The sequence below is a fragment of the Phlebotomus papatasi genome, chromosome 2, assembly GCF_024763615.1.
Source record: "Phlebotomus papatasi isolate M1 chromosome 2, Ppap_2.1, whole genome shotgun sequence".
In the NCBI taxonomy this organism is placed as follows: domain Eukaryota; kingdom Metazoa; phylum Arthropoda; class Insecta; order Diptera; family Psychodidae; genus Phlebotomus; species Phlebotomus papatasi.
Window position 1 is genome coordinate 110,155,621 of NC_077223.1, and position 21,391 is coordinate 110,177,011.

At 33.6% G+C, this 21,391-nt stretch overlaps 2 protein-coding genes across 6 annotated transcripts in view; one reads left to right on the forward strand and one right to left on the reverse strand.

Annotated features, from left to right (window-relative positions):
- The window catches only part of LOC129800806 (ion transport peptide-like), a 63,155-nt gene extending 50,499 nt beyond the window's left edge, over positions 1–12,656 (forward strand). For 3 of the 4 annotated variants that reach the window (XM_055845471.1, XM_055845473.1, XM_055845472.1), the window contains exon 3: positions 247–751. In XM_055845471.1, coding sequence (XP_055701446.1) covers positions 247–367 — 121 coding nt within the window. In that variant the 3' untranslated portion in view covers positions 368–751. Of the gene's footprint in view, positions 1–246; positions 752–5,214 lie in introns of those variants that run through there. The other variant, XM_055845474.1, reaches the window with a different exon arrangement.
- LOC129800805 (NF-kappa-B essential modulator) lies at positions 9,147–20,926 on the reverse strand. 2 transcript variants are annotated; one of them, XM_055845470.1, is made up of 5 exons: positions 20,765–20,926; positions 20,146–20,623; positions 16,628–17,181; positions 12,921–13,172; positions 9,147–12,857 (listed from the first exon to the last, which is right to left on the reverse strand). In XM_055845470.1, exons 1-5 carry the CDS (start codon positions 20,795–20,797, stop codon positions 12,732–12,734), a joined length of 1,443 nt encoding a protein of 480 aa, XP_055701445.1. In that variant the 5' UTR covers positions 20,798–20,926; the 3' UTR covers positions 9,147–12,731. The 2 variants fall into 2 exon arrangements, with proteins under 2 accessions (XP_055701445.1, XP_055701444.1); XM_055845469.1 differs by having other exon boundaries at positions 12,157–13,172; positions 20,765–20,908.
- Between the last annotated feature and the right edge of the window lie 465 nt (positions 20,927–21,391).

Below are 21,391 nucleotides of genomic sequence, written 5' to 3' on the forward strand. Positions count from 1 at the left end.
AGTAAAGTATTTCTCCTCTAAAAGCTCTGTCTGTTGCTTGGGTATTAAATTGGTCAAACAACGACTGGAGGGATGGAAAACATTTCAATTTGTGCAGTAAACAAAGCCCACATACCTAACAATTAATTTAGAGAGAATATTTTTCAACTCCCACATCAAATGCCATTTTAATGTTTTCCTCTTTTCAGGTAATATTGATGCAAAAGAAAATTTTAATTGAAATATGTCAATGTATTACTTTTCTAGGAAGCGATGTTTCACAACAGACTACTTCAAAGGATGTTTAGACGCGTTACAATTGACTGATGAGCAGGAGATCATAAAAACATATGTTAAAGCTATCAATGGTGGCGAACCAATTCTCTAAAACTAAACTAAAACAAAACCAACACCTTAAATCAACAATTGTGAAAGTTAAAATATAATTTTTTAAAAGAAAAAAAAAACTAGTTAAACTGAAGAGCACTTAAATCAACAAAGAGAACAATCAAAAAAAATCCTAATTATACAAAAATAGCTAAAAGCATGTTATTTTTTTACATCACTTTTATTTTCTACAATGTATATTTTTGTTTTTTCTACTAAAAAGAAAAAAAATGAACAAAAATACCTTTAAAAAAAAATGATAAAATAAAAATAATAAAAATGAAACCACCAATTAAAATGCAACGAGATAAATGGATGAGTGAAGCTCATGACCGACAAGACCAGACACACAGTCCAGATGATTTTTCTTGATTTTCATTGTTACCAATTGGTATGATTTTGCTTTATTTTTATTTTTTATTTAATTTTAGTTTTATTCTCAAAGATGCAGAGACATTTCTTTTTGCAGTTGTGCTAAATGGCACATGACTAGCAATGACAGCAGAAATGACGTCCGTTGAACGTCAAAAACTGACAGGTTTTTGAAATGTCATTTTTCGAATATTGAATATGCTAGGGAATTTTTCGAAAACAAAATTATGTTTATTGTGTTTCAGACAAAATGGAATATCTAACAGATTTCTATATTTTTTTCGAAGCATTGTAAAATTATTCCGAAGAAATAGTCCACAAGGGTAAAAATTATAATTTAATATGTTTTGCAATTGATTTTGAGAAAATATTTTTCACCCTTTCCATTTATTTTAAAATCAACTTCAATTTTCAATACTTTAAAAGGTTTATCGCTATTAATCAACCGCTGATTCCGAAAAGCTCATACTTTCAAAAATATTTCGAACATAAAGCTATTCATAAGAAATTTTATGCATCCAAATCCAAATATAGGCAAAGTTTTCTTTCGAAATTGCACATTCAAATTTACATATCGAATTTTTCATTTTGACAGTTTCTAGGATAATTCTATCATAGTATTCGTAGTCAAAGTTTGAAGAATTATAAGATCGTTTTTAAAAGTCAAAGAAAGACATTGTGATTTTTTTGATAACTCTGGAATGCGGATACGTGATCTACTGTTCTAATTTCGAAGTATCTCAAGTGAAAGCAATAACAAACTTTATATTATTGTCAGGAAAATCTATTAATAGTATTTCATAAAATTTTCCCAACTTTGCGTGAATTGGTTTGAGAACTCGAAGTTCAGATTTTCGAACATTAACAACATTTTGTACAAATAGAATGCTATCTTTTGGCCCAGACACTAAACTGTGATCGCTCGTACTGAATTTCGAATATTCAGTTTTAGTGCAAACTTGTGCCAAATTACGAAATTCTGAAATAGTACTATAGGGAAATGTTGGCATGGTTCGCACAGAGTGAACCTTCATACAACGCAATTTTCTCTTTGTTTACAAAGAGCTAGTTCGTCATTTTTAGCCATAAGACAGATAATTGTTAAGCTCATGAGACGAAATGAGAAATGGTAAGTTAGCTCTTTGCAAACAAAGAGAAAATTCAGATCGTTTGAAGGTTCGCACTGTGCGAACCTTCAAACGATTTGACCGGGTCTTGGTGAGTTTAGTGTTTATACCATCTTAGTAGGAGAATGTAGGCATGGTTCGCACAGTGCGAACCTTCAAACGATGTGAATTTTCTCTTTGTTTGCAAAGAGCTAACTTACCATTTCTCATCTCGTCTCATGAGCTTAACAATTATCTGTCTTATGGCTAAAAATGACGAACTGACTCTTTGTAAACAAAAAGAAAATTTGCGTTGTATGAAGGTTCACTCTGTGCGAACAATGCCAACATTCCCCTATATTTTTCAGTGTTTAAATTTTAATTTTTTGCTCTTTTCCGAGGCAAATTGTTTTGAGTATCTTACCCTACCACGGTTTGTCACTTGACTAAAAAACGGCCAAAAACGATCGGTAGGTTTAGTGTTAAACACGTTACAATTTCTTTCATAAAAAAAAGTGAAAACTATTGACTATTGACATTCCTAATAGGGGGAAAGGAACACCTATTGACACTTTAAGGACTCGTGTCAGGACTTATTTACATCCCACTCTGTACCATTTGGAATACGAAATTCGAACACTTATCCTTATCGAAAAACGCAGATTAATGAAAAAACATTATATTACGTAGATTTCATTAGATGCATTATATAATTTTCAACATTTTGACAAAAGTGTCAATAGGGGTTCATTATCGAAGAGGCGTTCCTTCGATCTTGCTTCAAAATTCGAAAGGAAAATCACATGAGCTCTCTTTTCGAGAAACCAAAATGTCTTTCTTATAGCTTTTAATGGCGAAAACAACAAACAAATGTCGTAAATTTTCGTATACTATTCGGATGTAAAACCTCATTTTCAAATTTAAAATAACGGATTTCCATAACGATTTGCAGGAATATTTAGCTTCTCTCTTTTTAAATGCCTACAAATTTTTCATGGATGTTTTTTTTATAAATCGGCAAGACATTCCAGAGAAACTTAGCCAAAGAAACCGATTAATCTGAGACTGAGTAGATAGACAAGCCCCCAAAAAATCCAACGTAATATTAGGTGAGATTCTTAACAATCTCACCTACTATAATCCTAACAAAATTTCATGTCGTCCGATCGACCTCAAACTTGGCCAAAATGTGTTTCAGCACTTCCTGATCACGAATATATATGTGGCTATTTTACGTTCCCGGCCGGCCGGCTGGCCGGCCGGCCGGCCGGCCGGCCGGCCGCTCTTTGGAGCTTAATAGCTCCTAAACTAAAAAAGATATCGACTTGCGGTTTTCGGCAAAGGTTATATATCGGGTAAAAATTGCAACTTGATGCATTGACCCCCCACCCCCCACCCCTCCTTCCGCCATTTTGAAGACCCCCCTTTTTTTGTTTTCTCAATAGCTCCGCCCCTATGGCATCGAGCGGGCTCAAATTTTAGTATGTTATACCTGGGCCTTAGAGCTTTCCATCAATACCAAACTTAAGGTCCCCCGACCCCCCTGACCCGAGCTATAAGGGTCCAAAAAAAATTTCTTAAAATGGCCATAACTCCGGTTCTAATTGTTAGAATTTAAAAAGTGAGGGCTTTTTGGAAAGCTTTCGTGAAATGCCACCTCCCCTTCTAACATCGCAAGTTCATAAAACCACCGCTAGGGGCGCTATTATTAAAAAGAAAATTTTTAAATCTTATAAGTTAAATAACTCAAAAATTCCATTGTGCATCGGGCTGAAATTTTAGTATGTTGTAGCCGTTAATTATACCTATCAAACAAAAAAAACCTTAAGTCGATCCATAACCCCTGACCCGAGCTATAAGGAGTCAAAGTTCGAACATTGACCGGCCTCTATCTCCGGTTCTAACTAACATAGCGACATAAATTTTACCTTTTTGGTTTCGTCTCGATGAGCACTATCAGATGGAAGTTCAAAAATTCACCACAGGTGGCGCTGTGATAGCGTCAAAATTCATCGAAATTCAAAGTCACTTTTCTCAAAAACGGCATTGTGCAAGTTAATGAAATTTTAGTATGTTGTAGTCCAGTCTAGGACGTTTCCAAAATGGTGCGTATGTGCGCTGTGGTTTCAATAGAACCGTAGATATGAGGGGTCAAAGTTCACGAAATTCAAAAAATCATATCTCCGGTTCTATGTGACCGATTTTGATGAATGAGGGCTTAAACGAAAGATCTCACCAAATGCTACAACTTTCTAGAATATTTGAACTTCGTGGGACCAACACCAGGGGCGCCACAGTCGAAAAACCAATTTCAATATCACATAACCTCAATTATCTCGACTGTCGCTGAACCGATTTTGATGATTACTTCGACATAGTTATAGAGAACATTTGTCTCTACATTTCGTCCATACATCATTTTCCGATCAGACTACGCTATCACTCCGATTTTGCCGTTTAAGTGTGAAAAAATTGATTTTTCCTATAATAACGCTTTGAAATCACTCAGATGCCAATTTGATTGCCTCTACTCCACAAAGACACTTAAAGTATGGTTTTAAATGGAAAGTCCCACAAAATACAACAATTCTTTGATATAGTTGAAGTTCAACAAATGACTACTTGGGGCACTCTGGATGAAAAAACAAGTTAAGAAACAAAAAACCTCGCTTATCTTGGCTTCTGAGTAATCGATGAGATCATGTTCTATGGGAAAATTATAGAGTACATTCTGGTCTACATTTCACCCATATATCACTTTTGTGCCAGTTCATCCAAATCCTTGATATTTTGGTTTAAATACAAAATTTGTATAATTTCACGAATTTGATTCAAGATAACTGAATGGCGACTCACAATTTCAGCTCTAAATCGAATTTGCATGCACTCCGAGTTAGCTCACGTTAAGAATCTCACCTACATAAGCCGGTTAGGATTATCTGTCCCTTTCATATTCTTGCATCACAGATTTTTTCGCAGAAAAGGCATTGAATGGAAACTATGACTTTTATCGTGGCATTTTGTAAATTTAATTACGTGTTGCGAATTTTAATTTTCTATCAGTCACGATAAAAATCTCACAAATTTATTCACTTGCTTCGCTTTTTTTTTCTCCCACTTGCAGATAGAATTTTAAAATAGTGAGAAGTTTTTTTTTAATGTCTCTGTGTCTTTGAGAATTTTATGAATTTTCTGGCAATTTATTTTTTTTTAATATTTTTGTTTTTTGAATTTTGACATGATTTTTTGGACTATGACAGAAATTTTTTGGGCAACAATTTTTTGACACGAATTTCGTGTTTATTTTGCAAAATTGCAAATTTGTGTTTTATGTTAATTTCTCTTTATGTACTTTTCTATATATTTTCAGAGATAAATGTTTTGACAATGAATATTTTAATGGATGTGTGGAGGCTCTGCTCCTGGAGGAGGAGTTAGAAAAGTTCATCAAGTGGAGAGAATTGCTGGGCAGGAAATAAAGAGAAAAATAAAGAGAAAAAAATAACCAAGTGAAAATAAAATACCACAGCAGAAGAAACACTTAAAAAAAATGATGATATAGATACGTTTCAATTGATAACATTACGCATCATGATATTATGTACATATTATGTATAATTTTACATTAGATAACATCTAGTCTCAGTGCTAAATTATTTTTTAGTCTTTATGGGGAGTACTTTGAGAGAACAAAAAGAAAAAACAAAAAACAAATACGTGGAAATCGATGGGGGAAAATTCTTCATAAGTTTCTAATTGTAAGTTACTTTTTTTTTGTTTGTGAGGGGGAGGAAAAGGGGAGAAGCACCCTCAGAAAAAAATTATTACAATTTTTTTTAAAGGAGGGGGTGATGGGATAAACGATGAAAATTCCTCCGTCATATCAGAAAATAAAAGTCACTTGTGAGGATGAAGGGTGAAAAACTTTCGCGTTTTTAGTGAAAATTTGGCTGGAATTTTCACAGCAAAAGTACCCTTCCTCTCTTCAATCTCACGAGCTAGTGAAAAAAATTAAAAAGAAAATAGAGAAAAAAACTAAAAACAGAATTTGAGCGGGTGATGGAAATATTTTCATCAATTTTTTTTATTTGTAATTATTGTTTTCTTCAATTTTCCTTTTTTATAATAAAAAGTTGAAAAATATGAAAAAAAATATCTCGTTATTCAAGAACGCGCTTCTTTGAAATAAATTACAGCAGGAAAAGTGGTGGTATGATTGAAAGCATTCGGATTAATCGCATATACGGTAATGAGTCCGAAAATTGGTTTGACACTCCTGTCAAAATTAAATATTTTCTAAATTCTGAATACAGATTTTTCGAAACACTTCGAAAATATTGATGGCCGTTTGTTACGCCATCTTGGAGCCGCTTTTTCTTATTCTTTTATGACTACATGGATCTGTTTGAATCCGACAGACGTAAAAATTAAAATAAAGAAGAAGAATGTCAGTTTAAGAAAATGTCACTTTAATGAATTTGAACAAAGTTAACAAATTATTGAAAATTTATTTTCTGAAACAATAGTGTAACTTTTCCGGAAAAAACTGTAAAAACTATACATAATTTCAGAAAAAAAATCTTGAGGGTATTGAAAATTTGTGTAAACTAACCTTATAAAATACTTTTAACAATTATGGACGTGATATAATTTTGAAAAAGAAACGATAAAAACTTAGAAAAGTCCACCAACAGAAACAGTAAACGTTTATCCGAAATTTGGCTGATCAGTACCGAAATTAACAGATAAGAATCCATGAGAGAAGGAGGATTTTCGACTATTTTGTGTTTAATAGCTGTCACACGAATATCGCAAAGCCGAATATTAAAGAGCTCTATTATTAATTCATTCCTAAATTTTTTGAATTGGTGCTTTATTTAGGCGAAAATATATAATATTTTATCGGAAATAGAGTAAAAAGCGTTTGACACTTAATTGAAAATGCTAGAAATAATGTCCAATGGTAAATTTCCCCTTAATTTTTCACCCATTTAAGGTCTTATAGCAGTTGTAATAAGATTAAAATGACCCTATGAAAAGTTTGAGGTTAAATCAGAAGGATCTAAGTTGAAATAATTGGGATTTATACAATTATTAATAAAAGCAAAGGCGTAATTTCATGAAGGAATTTAGCCTAGATCAAAATGTTAGTAAACGTTACTAAATTATTATCAAAATATTGAAACCAAGGTTTCAGTTTTTCAATCTGTTACATCTGTCACACCTCATCTTGAGGTATTCAGCGCTTTAATTTGACTGTTTCTTAGCTATACAGAATGTTTTTGCTCAATTCAGCGCTTTTAAATCTTATTTGGTAAAATCTAAAAACCACTAGTTTTGAATTCAGCGCTTTTATCTTCGTTCCTTAATACACGTTCTTGAGAAGATTAATCAACGTTATGAATTTAATTTAAACCCAGTAAATAGTATAACAATCTTCAGCTAAATTTAAAAGCATTAAGAATTTATATAGCTAAAAAATTTTCAGTAGAGGTAAAGAAGGCATCCGCGATTATCTTTAAAAATAAAAGGAAAGACTAGAACAAATTTGATATTGCCGTTTCAGCTTAATTATTCTAAAATTTGTTGCATTATGACTTTGAAAAGTTCAAAGAAATTTAAGAGTTTTAAAATATATTAAGATCAGAGAAAACTGGAAAGCTAAAGTTTTGAAGATTTATAACAGAATTGATAGCCTCGCTTTTTTATTAAAGAAGGTTTAAAAAGTCAAATAGCTTATTTATCTTCGAAAGAAAGCTTCGGTGTTCAATCCAGCACAGGGAGAACTTTGTTATTCAACAGATTAAAAATGTAGTACTAAAGCGCTGAATACTCTAAAAATTGCATTTCAGCGCTTTATTTGACTATACAAGGAAGTTCCTTTAGTTATTCATTGTTTTTGTCACTATTTCCGCTAATTAGAGATTAATTGTTATTTCTGGGCAATCTATCTTCCTTATGAAATAAAATATCTCTATAAAATGCAAATCTTAATGTAGTTTGCAACAAAATGGTCCATTAAAATAGAATTCAGCGCTATGAAAATCAATTTAGAGACCTCAATTCCTTTTTAATATTCCTTTATTGACATTCAGCACCCTCTTCTGCTTCTCCTATTTTATGTAAGGCTGTCGGACTCACTCGGGTCCATATAGCCACATTCAGTACCTTATTCTTAATTTTTAAATACTTTTGAAGGCGCTGTCATTCAATTCAACGCATTAAAATGCGTCATTTAAATTACTTCAAGTACTTTTTCTGTCATTCGAATTAATTTAAGAACAATTAATTCATGTAATATACAATTCACTTTACTAGTTTTTTTTGGAAAATAATTAATAAATCGAAAGTTTTCTTTGATTTCAATTACACATAGTAAAATAAATTTTAAACAATTTGATAGAAGGGAGTCTCAGACCTTCTATATAATTTGGAAGTAACCAATATTTCAATAACTGATTGTTTGCAGATGATTTGATTAAAAAAGTAAATGTCATCACTTACCTTCGATATTAATTACAATTATTGTTAACTTTTATCGTGTTATAGAAATAACACTACTTTAAGAAGGATAAAGCTTAATCCAAGTCTCTCTTTGTCAATTAAATTACTTTGGATTAATGAAAATGGAGGTTGAATCCGAGTTGTTTTGTTCGGATTGAGCGCATTGGCAATTGTATGCGATAGTATCGAATAGTTCAGTCATGCTACCACAGCCACCAGAAAAAAGTTCAAGAGAAGAAAACCACAAGAATAACCACAAAATGTATAGATTTGTAAGCCACCACATTCCTACTAGAGCAGTATTTAATGGTTTGTTTTATAAATTCAATGGGGATTAAATCATTTCTATTCGAAAGTTCGTGTGCAGAAAAATTCAAAATATTTGCTGGAATTTAGACGAGGGCACAAAGTAGTTCACACCAAGCACACTTCAGGAGCAAAGAAACAAATAAGAATGCATTTAAAATTTAATACTCATTTATATATTTTTTTCTAATTTATTATAATTTCTCTTTAAATTGATCACTTACATTTTTTTTCACATCGGCACCGATTCCTATAATTTTTTTTTGTTTAAAATCTAAATTCCATGCTCTATCGAATGGATCGATCTCATTCTTAAACCCAAGTTCTTTCACGAGATCCAACCATTGGATAGAGCCCACCCAAAATGATAAGAGATATCAACGAAAGAACAAAGTTAAAAAATTGTCAGTTCCTGAGCCAATTTATACAATTGATATAACTTTTTTTTAATATTGAGAAAAGAGAAGATAAGAGAAAAAAAAGAACAGCATATTTTTGCATGTGAAAGAAAAGATATTTATATTATTGATATAATACATAAGATGAATACAATTTTGTAAATAATAATTATTATTAAATGTCAGCATTCAAAATGTGATTGAGTGTTTTATTTATTTATGTTTCTCAATCGCATCTACATCACTTCCTTTCCCTATCCATCCTTCCCTTTTGTTCTATTTATACTTATTATGTCCCTCTCTAAATCCTCTCCAAGGTATTTTGTTCTAAGGATTCTACAGATTATCATTGTCAGTTTGAAGTGGGATATTTTTGAGCTTTCTGCGAGGGAGTCTTCTAAGTAATCTCAGGTAGGTTTCTAGCTGTCAAAAGTAGCGTGAGGAAAGTCAATTCTCTGCGATTTGATTGGCTGGAGCAATTCAACCAATCAGCGAATGACAGACCGTTTAATAAGAGACAAAAGGTTATGTTGCAAAACTAATTTTTTTTTAATGTTGTGTTTTATTTAGCATCAAAGAATGATCTTTGAAAATTAAAAAAAAAAAAATGGCTCCACTAATAAGCTCCATTAATGAAGTAACTCCATCTAACTCTAACAAAATGTGTCTTAAATCTAAGAGGTTAGGACAGGTATTAGGGGAAGTGCGCCAAATTTCGGCCAGCTTCTAATTTCGGCCACTTTGAGTGTAATTTCGGCCATGCAAATAAATAAATTAAAATTATGAGTGTAATCTTCGAATAGTCAATAAATTAATTTTGCTTTTAACCCTCTAAGGCCGATTGGAACACCGGTGTCCCATAAAGAAAATAATTTTTCCTGACTACCTAGAGTTAATTCTTTCTTATGTTTGTATGTAATTGTAAACTAGAAGGTTGAAGGAATCTAGAATATTTTTTGCAAGTCTCTCTAGCTATTTGCTATTTAATAAATATTTAGCTAAAAAATTGCGAATTTTTAAATTCTCAAATTCATAATTGATTTTATTTATTTTTTATACTTCCAATTTTTTTTTTTAAGCAAAATCCTTTTGGCAATAAAAACTACAATACTCATACGTAATATTTTTCATGAAAGCGAAAAATATTATTCATTGGTATTGTCAGAAAAATTACTTAAATTTTTGGGCTATTTTTGTCCCTATCGTTCATAGAAGCACAAAATACACCGAATCACTCTGTTGGACTTTCCAAGGTTAGATATAAGACTTATCATTGATTATGTTTCTCAGTTTAATTTTTATTGTTGATTTTCAGTCCGTAAAAAGTGTCTCGTTAAAGGGTTAAATATTTATTCATTTTAGGATGTATTAACACGAAGACCGTTTAATTTTAGGTATAATTTGAATTTAAATTGCGTTGTTGTTAAAGCTCAGTATGGAAAGAGTCTTACAAAAAATGTGACAGATCGATTGTGTTTATCGATCTATCGGTGAGATAGTGTTGCCTATTCCGGCAACATCTTTTGCTTTCCTACATTTTTTACTCATTTTATGTTCTTTTTTTTCAATTTCTGAGTTCTACAATGTCTCGAGAAAAAAACTATCGCTTCTATGAAAAAGATGATGTGAAAATGCCTTGAAAGAGTTCAGGAAGGGCAAATTGCTACGGGAACTTGCGCGTAAATCTTAGATGCTACTCTTCAGGTCTTCAGGACAAATTACACGGAAGATCTTAGGGTTTGTGGGTCATATAAACGTATTAAAATAAATATTAAACTCGTTTGACGTTTTGAAATTTTCTATCCGTTGCGTCACAAAATGTGGTCAGAAAAAAGGTGGCCGGAATTTCACTCAAAGTGGCCGGAATACTACCCAAAGCAATGCCCATATTTTTATAAATTTTTAAATATTTTAGGAAGTGATTTAAAGAAAACAAAGATGATAAACTAGTTTTCAAGGTTCCACACAACCTTCCCGAAAAGGAAGTAACAAAAAATATCAATATGAATTAATATATTGTATTTTAAACTTAGGACTTCGGTGCTTATATGCAACTATGCCGAAATTAGGCACACTTACCCTATTGTGGTCTGGAAAGAGTTAATACTTGAAAATTTGTCGTCCAAATACTCAACACAGTGTACCAAAAACTTCAAGGAAAATATTAAAAAAAAAAAAAACAATAATGACTTATGCAAGATTTGAAACCGAACTTTTCGAGAACGGGCTCATCATTTTATTAAGTTTCATTCTATGGGAAAATTCACGCTCAAAAATCTTGATATCAAATCCTGTCAATGCTAAATTTTTTAATGAGAATTCATCTTGATTTTCACACTTTTCAATATTTTTTGTCAACTTCCAAAGACTTCTAAGGATATCCAGAGCTTATTTCATCTGTTAGCTCCTTTAAAATATTTTCATTGGAAACGTAAAAACGTTTTGCTCTGTAGGTTATATTATTTTTGAGGTTATCCATTGGTAAAAGTTAATACTTGCAACAAAACCTTTCGTCTTCAGATCTATCTGTAAGAAATTTCCTGTCAGTGAGTGTGAGAGCTTTATATGAACTTCTTTGTACTTGAAATACTTGAAAGTAAAGCTTATAAAAAAAAAGTTTACAAAAGGTTTGTCAAATTTTGTTAATTCTTCATAAAAAAGACAACAAGTTTTGTCAAAACTCCGACCAATAAAATCTTATTGATCAAACGTTTGACAAAAATTTTCCGAATTTTGTTTCAACGGAAATCTACAAACTTAAAAAAAAAATGACAAACATCGTTAAAAGCGTGTTTTTTGTTAATCGACTGTATCGATTTGAGATTATTTAGTCTCGGTTTTATCTCTGTGCTTTCTTTTCATTTCATCAGACTTCTATTTAAAAAAAATCTTCAGTCTTTCAATCCAGTTTTTTTTATAATATTAGTTTAATTATTTCATTTTAATGTGGGAGGGAATGGCCGTATATTCTACATCGACTCCAAATATCTTCAAAGTATCACTTTAATTTTTTTGTTAAAATATTAAGCAAATTAAGTTCAAAAGCTTTTATCTCACGAAAGATAAAATATTGAAAAATTTCACAAAACAATTTTAAAAATATATTTTTTTGATTTTTAATAATTTTTATTATTTCTTTTATTTCCATATCATATTTTTCCAAATTTTCCATATCTTTCTGAAAAAAATCTATCACAGTATAGAAAGCAGAAAGATATTTGGATAATAATTCCAGTAAATACATTTATTTTATTCACAATAAAATTTATAAAATTTGAAGAAAAAAATTGATCATGTTTAAAATTTCGAGCGCAATCGTTTCGAGGCTGGAAAAAAGATGAACTACGACTAAAAAAAGCAATAAAAGTCTAAAAAGTCGGGAAAAGCCGAAAGTCTCAGAGAAACTCGCGAGTTTTGCAAAGAGAAAAAAAAGTAAATAAAAACTTTTCTCATGGAATTTGCATGATTCGAGCATCCTTGAATCACGCCACAAACTGCGCCATTATTTTCAGCATGGAACTGCAGTCAAAATTGCCCAACGATTGCCCTCGAAATCAAAATAAAATTTCTAAAAACAAAAAAAAGAAAGAAAACTTCCCGGGAATAGCGAAAGCTCAAAAATATTCCCACGAGAAAGAAAAGAGCTTGAAGGAATACATATCTGTTGTGCTTTTATTTTTTAGTGATTGTCAGAATCCAGACAATCGTTGACGTGGCTGTTCAAGGTGCTCAAATCCAAGAAAAGACGCGAACAGACGGGACAGCGAAACTGGCGGGATCTCTGGGACTCCGGATGGGGATAGCCCTGAAAGATGTCAGAAACGAAAGTCAGGAAATGCCTTAAGTAGGAATATCCGGTATCAACAACCGATCGGGGATTCCGCATAGACTCCATCTCGCCAATCAGCTGCTCATGGCGATTCTGCAGGAGCCTCAAGTCAGCCAGCAATTGCTCCTTTTCCCCGGCCAAAACTGTCCTGGCGGCTCTTTCTGCCTCAAAATCCCTCTCAAAAAGCTCAGCTTGCATCTTAAAAGCTTCAATCTGTTCCACTTTCTGCAAAGCATCAGCTGAATCAGCCCTCAGCATCCTATTCACTTCCTCAGCTGACACCAGATTTACCTTTATCAATCGCATTTAAATAAATTCCCATTTCAATTGACAAATTGAAATTCAAAGTTGCTAAGAAGCTTTTAAAACTCAAAAAAATCGCATATTAAAAAAAAAACAATAAAAAAAAGCTGCAAAAAAACAGATGCAATAAAAAAAGGTGTGGCAAACGTCTCAGGCTTTGCGAAGTGCTCGATCTCGTGGCTTAGATGCTATTCCTCAAAAGTACTTTCGCATCATTTACCACTTACCGGGTCTCAACCAATTTAAACCGATTTCTAAATCACTCAAAAGATCCTCCAAAATAATTTTAAGAGGAATAGACCTGGAGGTAAATTCTGTAACTTTGTGAGAACGTGAGAAGTGCTAAAAATGAGAAAATACCGAAACTTGTCACTCAAATGTGATTCTCCATGCCCATTTTTGTGACATTTCTCACGATATTTTCGTGACAATTCTCACAAAATGATGGTCCAGTGACTCAAAAAGTTATTCGGAGTGCAAAGTGGTAGATTTTTTTTCGTAAGTGTCACTGGTGACCAACTCACGAAAATTAGAGAATTTACCCCCTGATTTTCGGACAAAAGTTACTTATCGGTTCATTACCGGTTCACAACCGATTTGAACCGATTCATAAATTACTGAAAATACATAATACACATAATAATTTTTGTTTGTAAACATGTTTTCAAAATTTCTAACGAGAGAGAGAGAGAGAGAGAGAGAGGGAGCGAGATGACTAGATCTCTGTTTTATTCACTCTCACTGAAATGTGAAAAACATGTTACAAAATAAAAATATTGTGCGTTGATTAATATAATTGAATTTCGGATAATAAAATAGTTATGGGTTATGAACCGGTTCATTAGGCAATTGGAACCGTTTCAGTTTTATTGGAAATTCCAAGACCTTTCCAACGAGCCCAAAAATAATACCATTCGATTGAGAAATACGTTTGCCTAGAGCCTATTAAACTTTGATCTTGAAAAGCCGTTATCACGAACCGTTAAGCATCACTGTTCTGTTTTTTTCCTCACAACAATGCGCCCAAACAGAAGTAGATTTTGATTCTCAAATAGTGTCTTGGATAAAAGGTAAATGGAACTCTATGGGAGCATCTAAACAGGGGAATTTTATTTCGAAACCGCCATTTTGACACAAAAGTCCCCCACTAAGCTTCAAACCGGTGCATTTTTGCCTATCTTCGGCGCTTAAAATCTCCCTCTTCGAAAGCTCCATTTGTTTATGTTCGAATATTTTGACATTTCAAGCGATTTTAAATCACTTTTTTTTGTTTTTCAAGAGATGTTTTTCTCCTGAACTATTTTTAAAGTTATCAAGGGTCGAAAAGCAGGTGAAATAGGGACACGATATCGATTACTCTTCTGAATGTATCGTTTAATCTTCATTAGAATATGGTCGAAATAGTTAAATAGAAAAATAGAATAAAGTTGATTTATAGAAAAATAAAAACTTAGGATATTTTTTTAATTTATCTACAATATTGGCATAAAATCCTGCGGTAGGATGGTTTTGATATAGAAGTTGGGTGCCCTATCTCCTCTTTCTTATAAAGTGTTCGTCATTAGGCATATAAATATTAACTTTACCACTCTTTAACAAATTCTGTAATTGTAAAACACTGGTGCGATTGACGTTCAAAACGATTCGAAATAAAATAGAAAGTCTTCCAGACTATCTATTTTAGTTATAGCACATTTGGAGAATTTATAACAGAGGATGGAGAAAATTTATCTCAGGAATGAACCACTAGGGGAGATTTCCCGAGACTCATCGGTGTATAGCACATTGGGGTGCATTTCGAAATCCCCCCGTGTAGAAGACGCCTCTTTGCACACAAATTCATTAAAGTTCGAAGAATTCGAATTCAATTTCGAATTTTCATACTAAATTTTCGAACAAGGCCTCCCAAATGTTCATAAAACTGTGGCCAATATAGTGAACTATTGATTCAATAGCGTTCGCTTTTTCCCACGTTACATTGAAGCGAACCCTCTTCCGAACAGAGTTCAAACAGAGAACTTTCGTTGCTGGGAAAATCCAAAAAAGAGACTTTCTTACTTCTTAATACTTTCGCAAGGTGACTGAAATACATCCTGATGGAATTTCGAAGCGCTCAAGTGTCAAAATGTGACGGTCTTCACATTGTTATGAGGAAAAAAAAACAGAACAACAACGTTTAGTGTTCTCGCCCCAGTATTTAATCACTCCATAATCACAGAGTCTTTTGCCAGCTTTTTAGTCGGCTATTTGATAAATTTTTCCCATCTTGTTCGAAAATTTAGTATATTTGAAATCGAATTTGAATTCTTTGAACTTCAACGACTTTTTGTGCAAATAGAATTGCATTTACCTTTTATCTAAGACACTATTGAAGAATCAAAATCTACTTCTGTGTACAACCCTTGGATTTTGAAATAGATTTTCGAATTTTTCAAGATCTACTTGTGGATAGTAAGAAATCGTCCATAGATACCTGTGACCGAAAAATTCGCCATCTTGAATTTTTAAGGCAAAGTAAAATCACTCTAGAGCGCCTATTTCTCAATCGAAATGGTCATGTTTGGATTTATTGGAAAGGTCTTGAAATTACCAATCCAATTGCACTAAAAGCATCATTAAAATTAAAGAGAAACACTTTGATTTGAGTAACGATATTTATGATAGATAAGCGTATTTCAGTCAAATTCTCTGAGCCAAGTCCGACTTTTTCCACAGAATCGCGAGAATTCATACCATTTCTTCTGCAAGAGTGTAGTACAAAAAATCCTATGAAGGGAAATTCTTTGGAATCATAGTATTGCCTTGAAGTCCTCCAAACTTCTTCCGGTTCGTTCGTAAAAAATGTGTTACACGATCAATTTGTGAATGTCTTTTCATTTTCTAATACTTTCTACAATTTCACGGGAATTTGGATAAAATCTCGAGACTTTAAGATTGGAACAATTCAAATTGGAGGGAGGAGTTGAAAAAGGGGCGTGCCAACTAATTTTTTTTTCTCTTCTCCTCGCTCCAAACGTGCATGAGTCTGCTTTTCCAGAGTGGGTGACTTATATTTTTTTTTTAAATTCTTCTTAGACATAGAAAATTTATTAAAAATTAAATATCTTCCGCTATATTTTTTAAAAGGGGGCGTGGCATAAATTTTGTTGGTATTATTTATTCAAAAAATTCAATACTTTAAGCGCAAGCATTGCTCAAAGCTAAATGGTAAGCAAGTGTGACACAAAGGTCTTTAAAAAAAATCCGAGCATGATTCTCTTATTTAGTTAAGAAAATCTTTCGGATTTTGAGGTTATGTCCAACATAACCTTTAAATTCTAAAAAAAAACCTTTGAAATTTTAAAGCTATTGTAATAGATTGCGTAAAAAAATTTGTAAAAATAAAATCAACTAAAAAAATGTAATAAAAGGCTTTGCAAACAGGAAAACAAAATGTCACTGACCTTGAGAGCGTCATTTTCAGCGTGGAAGTTCCTGCATTGCTCCTCCAGTTGAGCCACCCTTGCAGTCTCCTGGGCAAGACGCTGGCGCATCTCGTGCATCTCGCCAGAAAACTTCTCCGTCAGCCCAGCCACTTCCTGATGCCACTGACTCTCCTTCATCTCAGCCACGCGCAATTTCTCGCCCATGGAGAACTCCAGATGCGCCATCTCCTGGCGCCACTTGATCTCAGCATCAGCTGTACTCTTCTCCCCCGAATCCCTGACCTCCCTCAATCCCTTCAGTTCCTCCCGCAGCTCCTGCAATTCCCTGTCATGCTGCTCCGACAGAGCCTCAATGGCCTGCCTATTCTCTGCCCTGATCCCCTCCAGTTCCCCATTTTTCTCCCTCAGCCGACCCTCCAGCTGCTCCACAACTCCCCTCAATCTCTCATTCTCACCCACAACGTGCGTCTGATAGACATCCTGCTGCCGCTTGAAATCCCGGATCTCATTCTGCCACTTCTCAGCCAAGGCAAAATACTGCCTCAGGCATCTGTTTGAATTCAGCAGATTCTCTGCAACGCCACACAAAATTCACGCGATAAGCCTCGCACTTGATAACAGCTGTTTCCCTCCCTCCCACAAAACATTTCAAAAAAAATCTGACTCACTTTCTTTCCAGCGCAAAAGAATCCCCTGACAAATATTTACCCAGTAATTCCTATATCATGATTCTAGAAATGCTCATTCTCTGAGCTCTTATTTCAAACATTGATTGTCCACAAATAGAGTGACAATCTTTTGATAAGAAGACAACTACACTTCTAGTCTCTTCTCATCAGATCTTCAATCTTAAAAGTAATAAAAATGGTACAAAGATCATCTTTTGAATGTTTTGCATAAATTTCACAGAGCGACCTTGAATTCTCTCAAATTGGCTTTAAAAATAAAACATTATTATTTTATTTGGAGAAGGTGAATAAAAAAAATATTCAAGGTGGGCATTTTTGCAAGATTGATGTACAAGAAAACTTTTTGAATTAATCCTCTTAACTGATCCTTTTTAAATTTAAAATGTCTAGTTATGCAAAAATTCCGCAAGGAGTAATGATTTTTTATGATCTTGAAGCTAACTTCATTCTAAAGCCTTTCACTGAAAAAAGGATTAACCCGGCCGGAATGGTAAGCATTTCGCGATTCATACTTAATCCTCAAGAATAAGGGCCTAAATAGACTCAGGCTGATCCTCGAGAATATTTAGCCTGTAAAATTTGGCAGTAAAGTATTAGCCAAAGGAAATTTATTCAAAGGACTTCTAATCGATGATCCTAAGCCCTCAGTGTATGACAGTTTGGGATAAATCTTTACTGTCAAATTTTACAAGATAAAAATATTTTCGCGGATTAGCCTGAGTCTATTTCGGCCCTAAGATAAGTTATTATTCCTGAGAATGAATTCTAATATTTGTTAATATTCTCACCAGTGAGAAAATCAAAAGTAAGATCTCACGGCAGATTTTTCACAATTTGCTAGAATTGCGATTCTCCAGGGGGAATTCTGTAACTCTGTGATATGATCACCTGTCAAAATTGTTGAACGCTTAACCCTTTAACGACGAGACGCCTTTTACGGACTGAAAATCAACAATAAAATTTAAACTGAGAAACAGAATCAATGATAAATCTTACGTCTAACCTTGGAAAGTCCAACAGATTCTGATTCGGTGTATTTTGTGCTTCTATGAACGATAGGGACAAAAATAGACCAAAAATTTAAGTCATTTTTCTGACAATACCAATGAATAATATTTTTCGCATTAATGAAAAATATTACGTATAAGTATTGTAGTTTTCATTGCCATAAGGATTTTACTTAAAAAAAATTGGAAGTATAAAAAATAAATAAAATCAATTATGAATTTGAGAATTTAAAAATTCGCCATTTTTGAGCTTAAATATTTACTACATAGCAAATAGCTAGAGACTTGCAAAAAATATTCTAGATTCCCTCAACCTTCTACTTTACAATTATGTACAGACATAAGAAAACAATAACTTTAGGTATAGTCAGGAAAAATTATTTTCTTTATGGGACACGGGTGTTCCAGTCCTCCTTAATTCAAGTGATAACAAAGAGATTATGTAGCTTGAGGTTATGTGTTTCACTCGTCAATTTCTCGGAGCTTCCATACTAAGCTTGAAAAACAACACTACATCATTTCTAATACTCAATTCTAATGTTTTCCACAGTTATTTAGTTCAAATATTGATGAAAATCTTAAATTTCAACACACTTCCCCTTTCTTCTTTACGCAAAGTTACAGAATAACTTTTCTAGCAGTCGTGAAGGGCAGCTCGTGAACTTTTCACTAGTGAATTGTAAAAAAAAAGTAGCATAGTAATTTGTAATTTCAAATGGATATCCTGAAAAGTAGTTCTGGGATAGAATAGCACGGACTGGAAGCATCAATGTTTCAAAATAAAGGAAAAAAAAGCAATAAATAGAAGAAACCGGGGCAGTTGTAAACATAATGTTTACAACTGCCTTGGTTTTCATCTTTTAATGATGCTTTAAACACGGATTATTATCTGGGGGTGAATTCTGAAATTCATGAGTTTTTCACGTGATAAATTCACAGTTCTTAAATCGCAATTTTGTAAGTATTTTATGAGCTTTTCGTACAAAGTGTCATGTAATACAGTCACCGTATCCTAGAATTTACGTGAAAATTTTTGTTAAAGTTTTTCGAAACACTTAGATAAGGCAACCTCTGATCAGTGAATTTGTCACGTGATAAACTCACAATCTCAGAATTCAATAATTGAGTTATAAGAGAATCGAAGATACCTTTTTAAATTGGATGAATATAGTTCGAATTAACTTTTCACTGACTCTCTTACATTTTTTCAGTAATAAAAAACTACTTTTCCAGCACGAAATGAATATTTTTTCAATGATAAAATTTTATAGTCAGAAAATACATTTTAAAATGTAATACATTTTAAAATCTTGCATTTTGTATCACTTTGTAGATTTTCAGATGAAAATTGATAAAAAAAAACTTTGAATGACAAACCGCTTACGTTTCGGTACTCCTGGTACTAAGGTACTTAGTCAGCCGGGTAAACAAATGATAATGGCGATAATAAAAGAAAACATTAGAAAAATTTCCCCTTTTACTTATCTTGATATCGAAAACTTAATCATGCTCATCATAAAAGTTTTTTTATTTGATGTACAAACTCTTGACTAAACAGCCCACCTTGTGAGGCCGTTTGAACAAAGAGTGCAAGAAATCTTACGAAATCTCTCAAGAAAACCTTGCAATAGCCACTTGAATTTATGATTCCGGTTTTTTTTTTGTACTGGAATCCAGGAAAAAAAGACAATCTCAATCATTCCCCAGATATTCCCAGCCCCTCCCAGGTCTGCTCAAGAAGATGATCCAGACAAAATAAAATGCATTTGACATTCAAGGAAGGGGAATTTAAAGATCGTGAGTCAGATTCCTAAGTGAGAAAAAAAAGAAAGTTGCTCACCTTTGAGCTGGTTGTGCTCGCAGTAGAAGTTCTCCAGCTTCGAGAGATCTTGCGACGCGATGTTCTGCCCCTTCATGCTCGGGAATTCACTGTAAATGTTGAAGTGGCTGGTGGAGAGGGATTGGGGTGCCTGGGAGGTTTCTGGCCAGTTGACCAGCGAAGCCTGAGTCACAGTGGAATTGAGCTGGAAGGAAGGAGGAGAGAGAACTTCTGTTTCCGGAACTTTAGGTGGTTCTATTGCGACTTTGACGCTGTCTGTTGCATCAGATGATGTCGCAATTGATTCCTCTTTGGACACTCCACCCACAGCTCCCTCCTCTTCCACCAGCGACGCATTCTTGCTGCCCGGAGCGGCAGAAACCTCCGGCAGAGATGAAAATTCCTCAGAACCGAGGTCTGTGGCGTAAGACTGTGCCAGGCACTCCATGGAGGGCGTAGGGGTTGATCCCAAGATCACAAATGACTCTTCGTCACACATCTAAATAGGTCAGAGATCACGAAATGACTAATTCAGCCAGATAAGCAGATAAAAGTCCCTTCCGGAGGGGATCTTTTTTCAAGCCACTACAAAACACTCGGAAAACGCGATTTCTGAGAGACTTTTCCGGGAAATACTCACCACCGGGGATTCCTTATCTCGTGAAACTTCCATTTTCACCGAAGAGAGTCAATTCAGGTGCAAAACACAAGCGAAAATTGCGAAATATCTTCGGATGGCACTCTTATTTACGCACTAGAAAAATTCAAGAGTAGATCTACATTTTTCCGCGAGAGGCGCCACAAGCGAACAGCTGGAGTTTTTGTTGAATTTAATATTTCACAGCTATTGCATTTCTTAGTTCATGATCAAAATCAATCTGAATATCCGAATCCCTTAAAAGCACAGTGGATAATCCGTCGCTAGGTTCAACAACTTACTCTGATAAAAATCGCTCATAAAAGTTTTGTAAAATCTCGTTGCCCCATATAGAAAAGTAACGAGATGTTTGGCTACCCCTGTCGCCATAGGGATTTTTGTAAAATCTCTTCATTTTCAACAAGATATCTTGTTGATACCGGATACTGCACATATTTTACTAATAATATACAAAATCTTTTAAAAGTTTCGTCAGTATTCTTTTTTTTATTCACCAAAAAATTACGATTTTGTAGTCGGAAATGGTCTCTAAAGTCCTATTTAACCATTTCCTGTAGACAGCATACCGGCGTATAATTGCTATATATAACAAGAAGCATGAAAATCGTG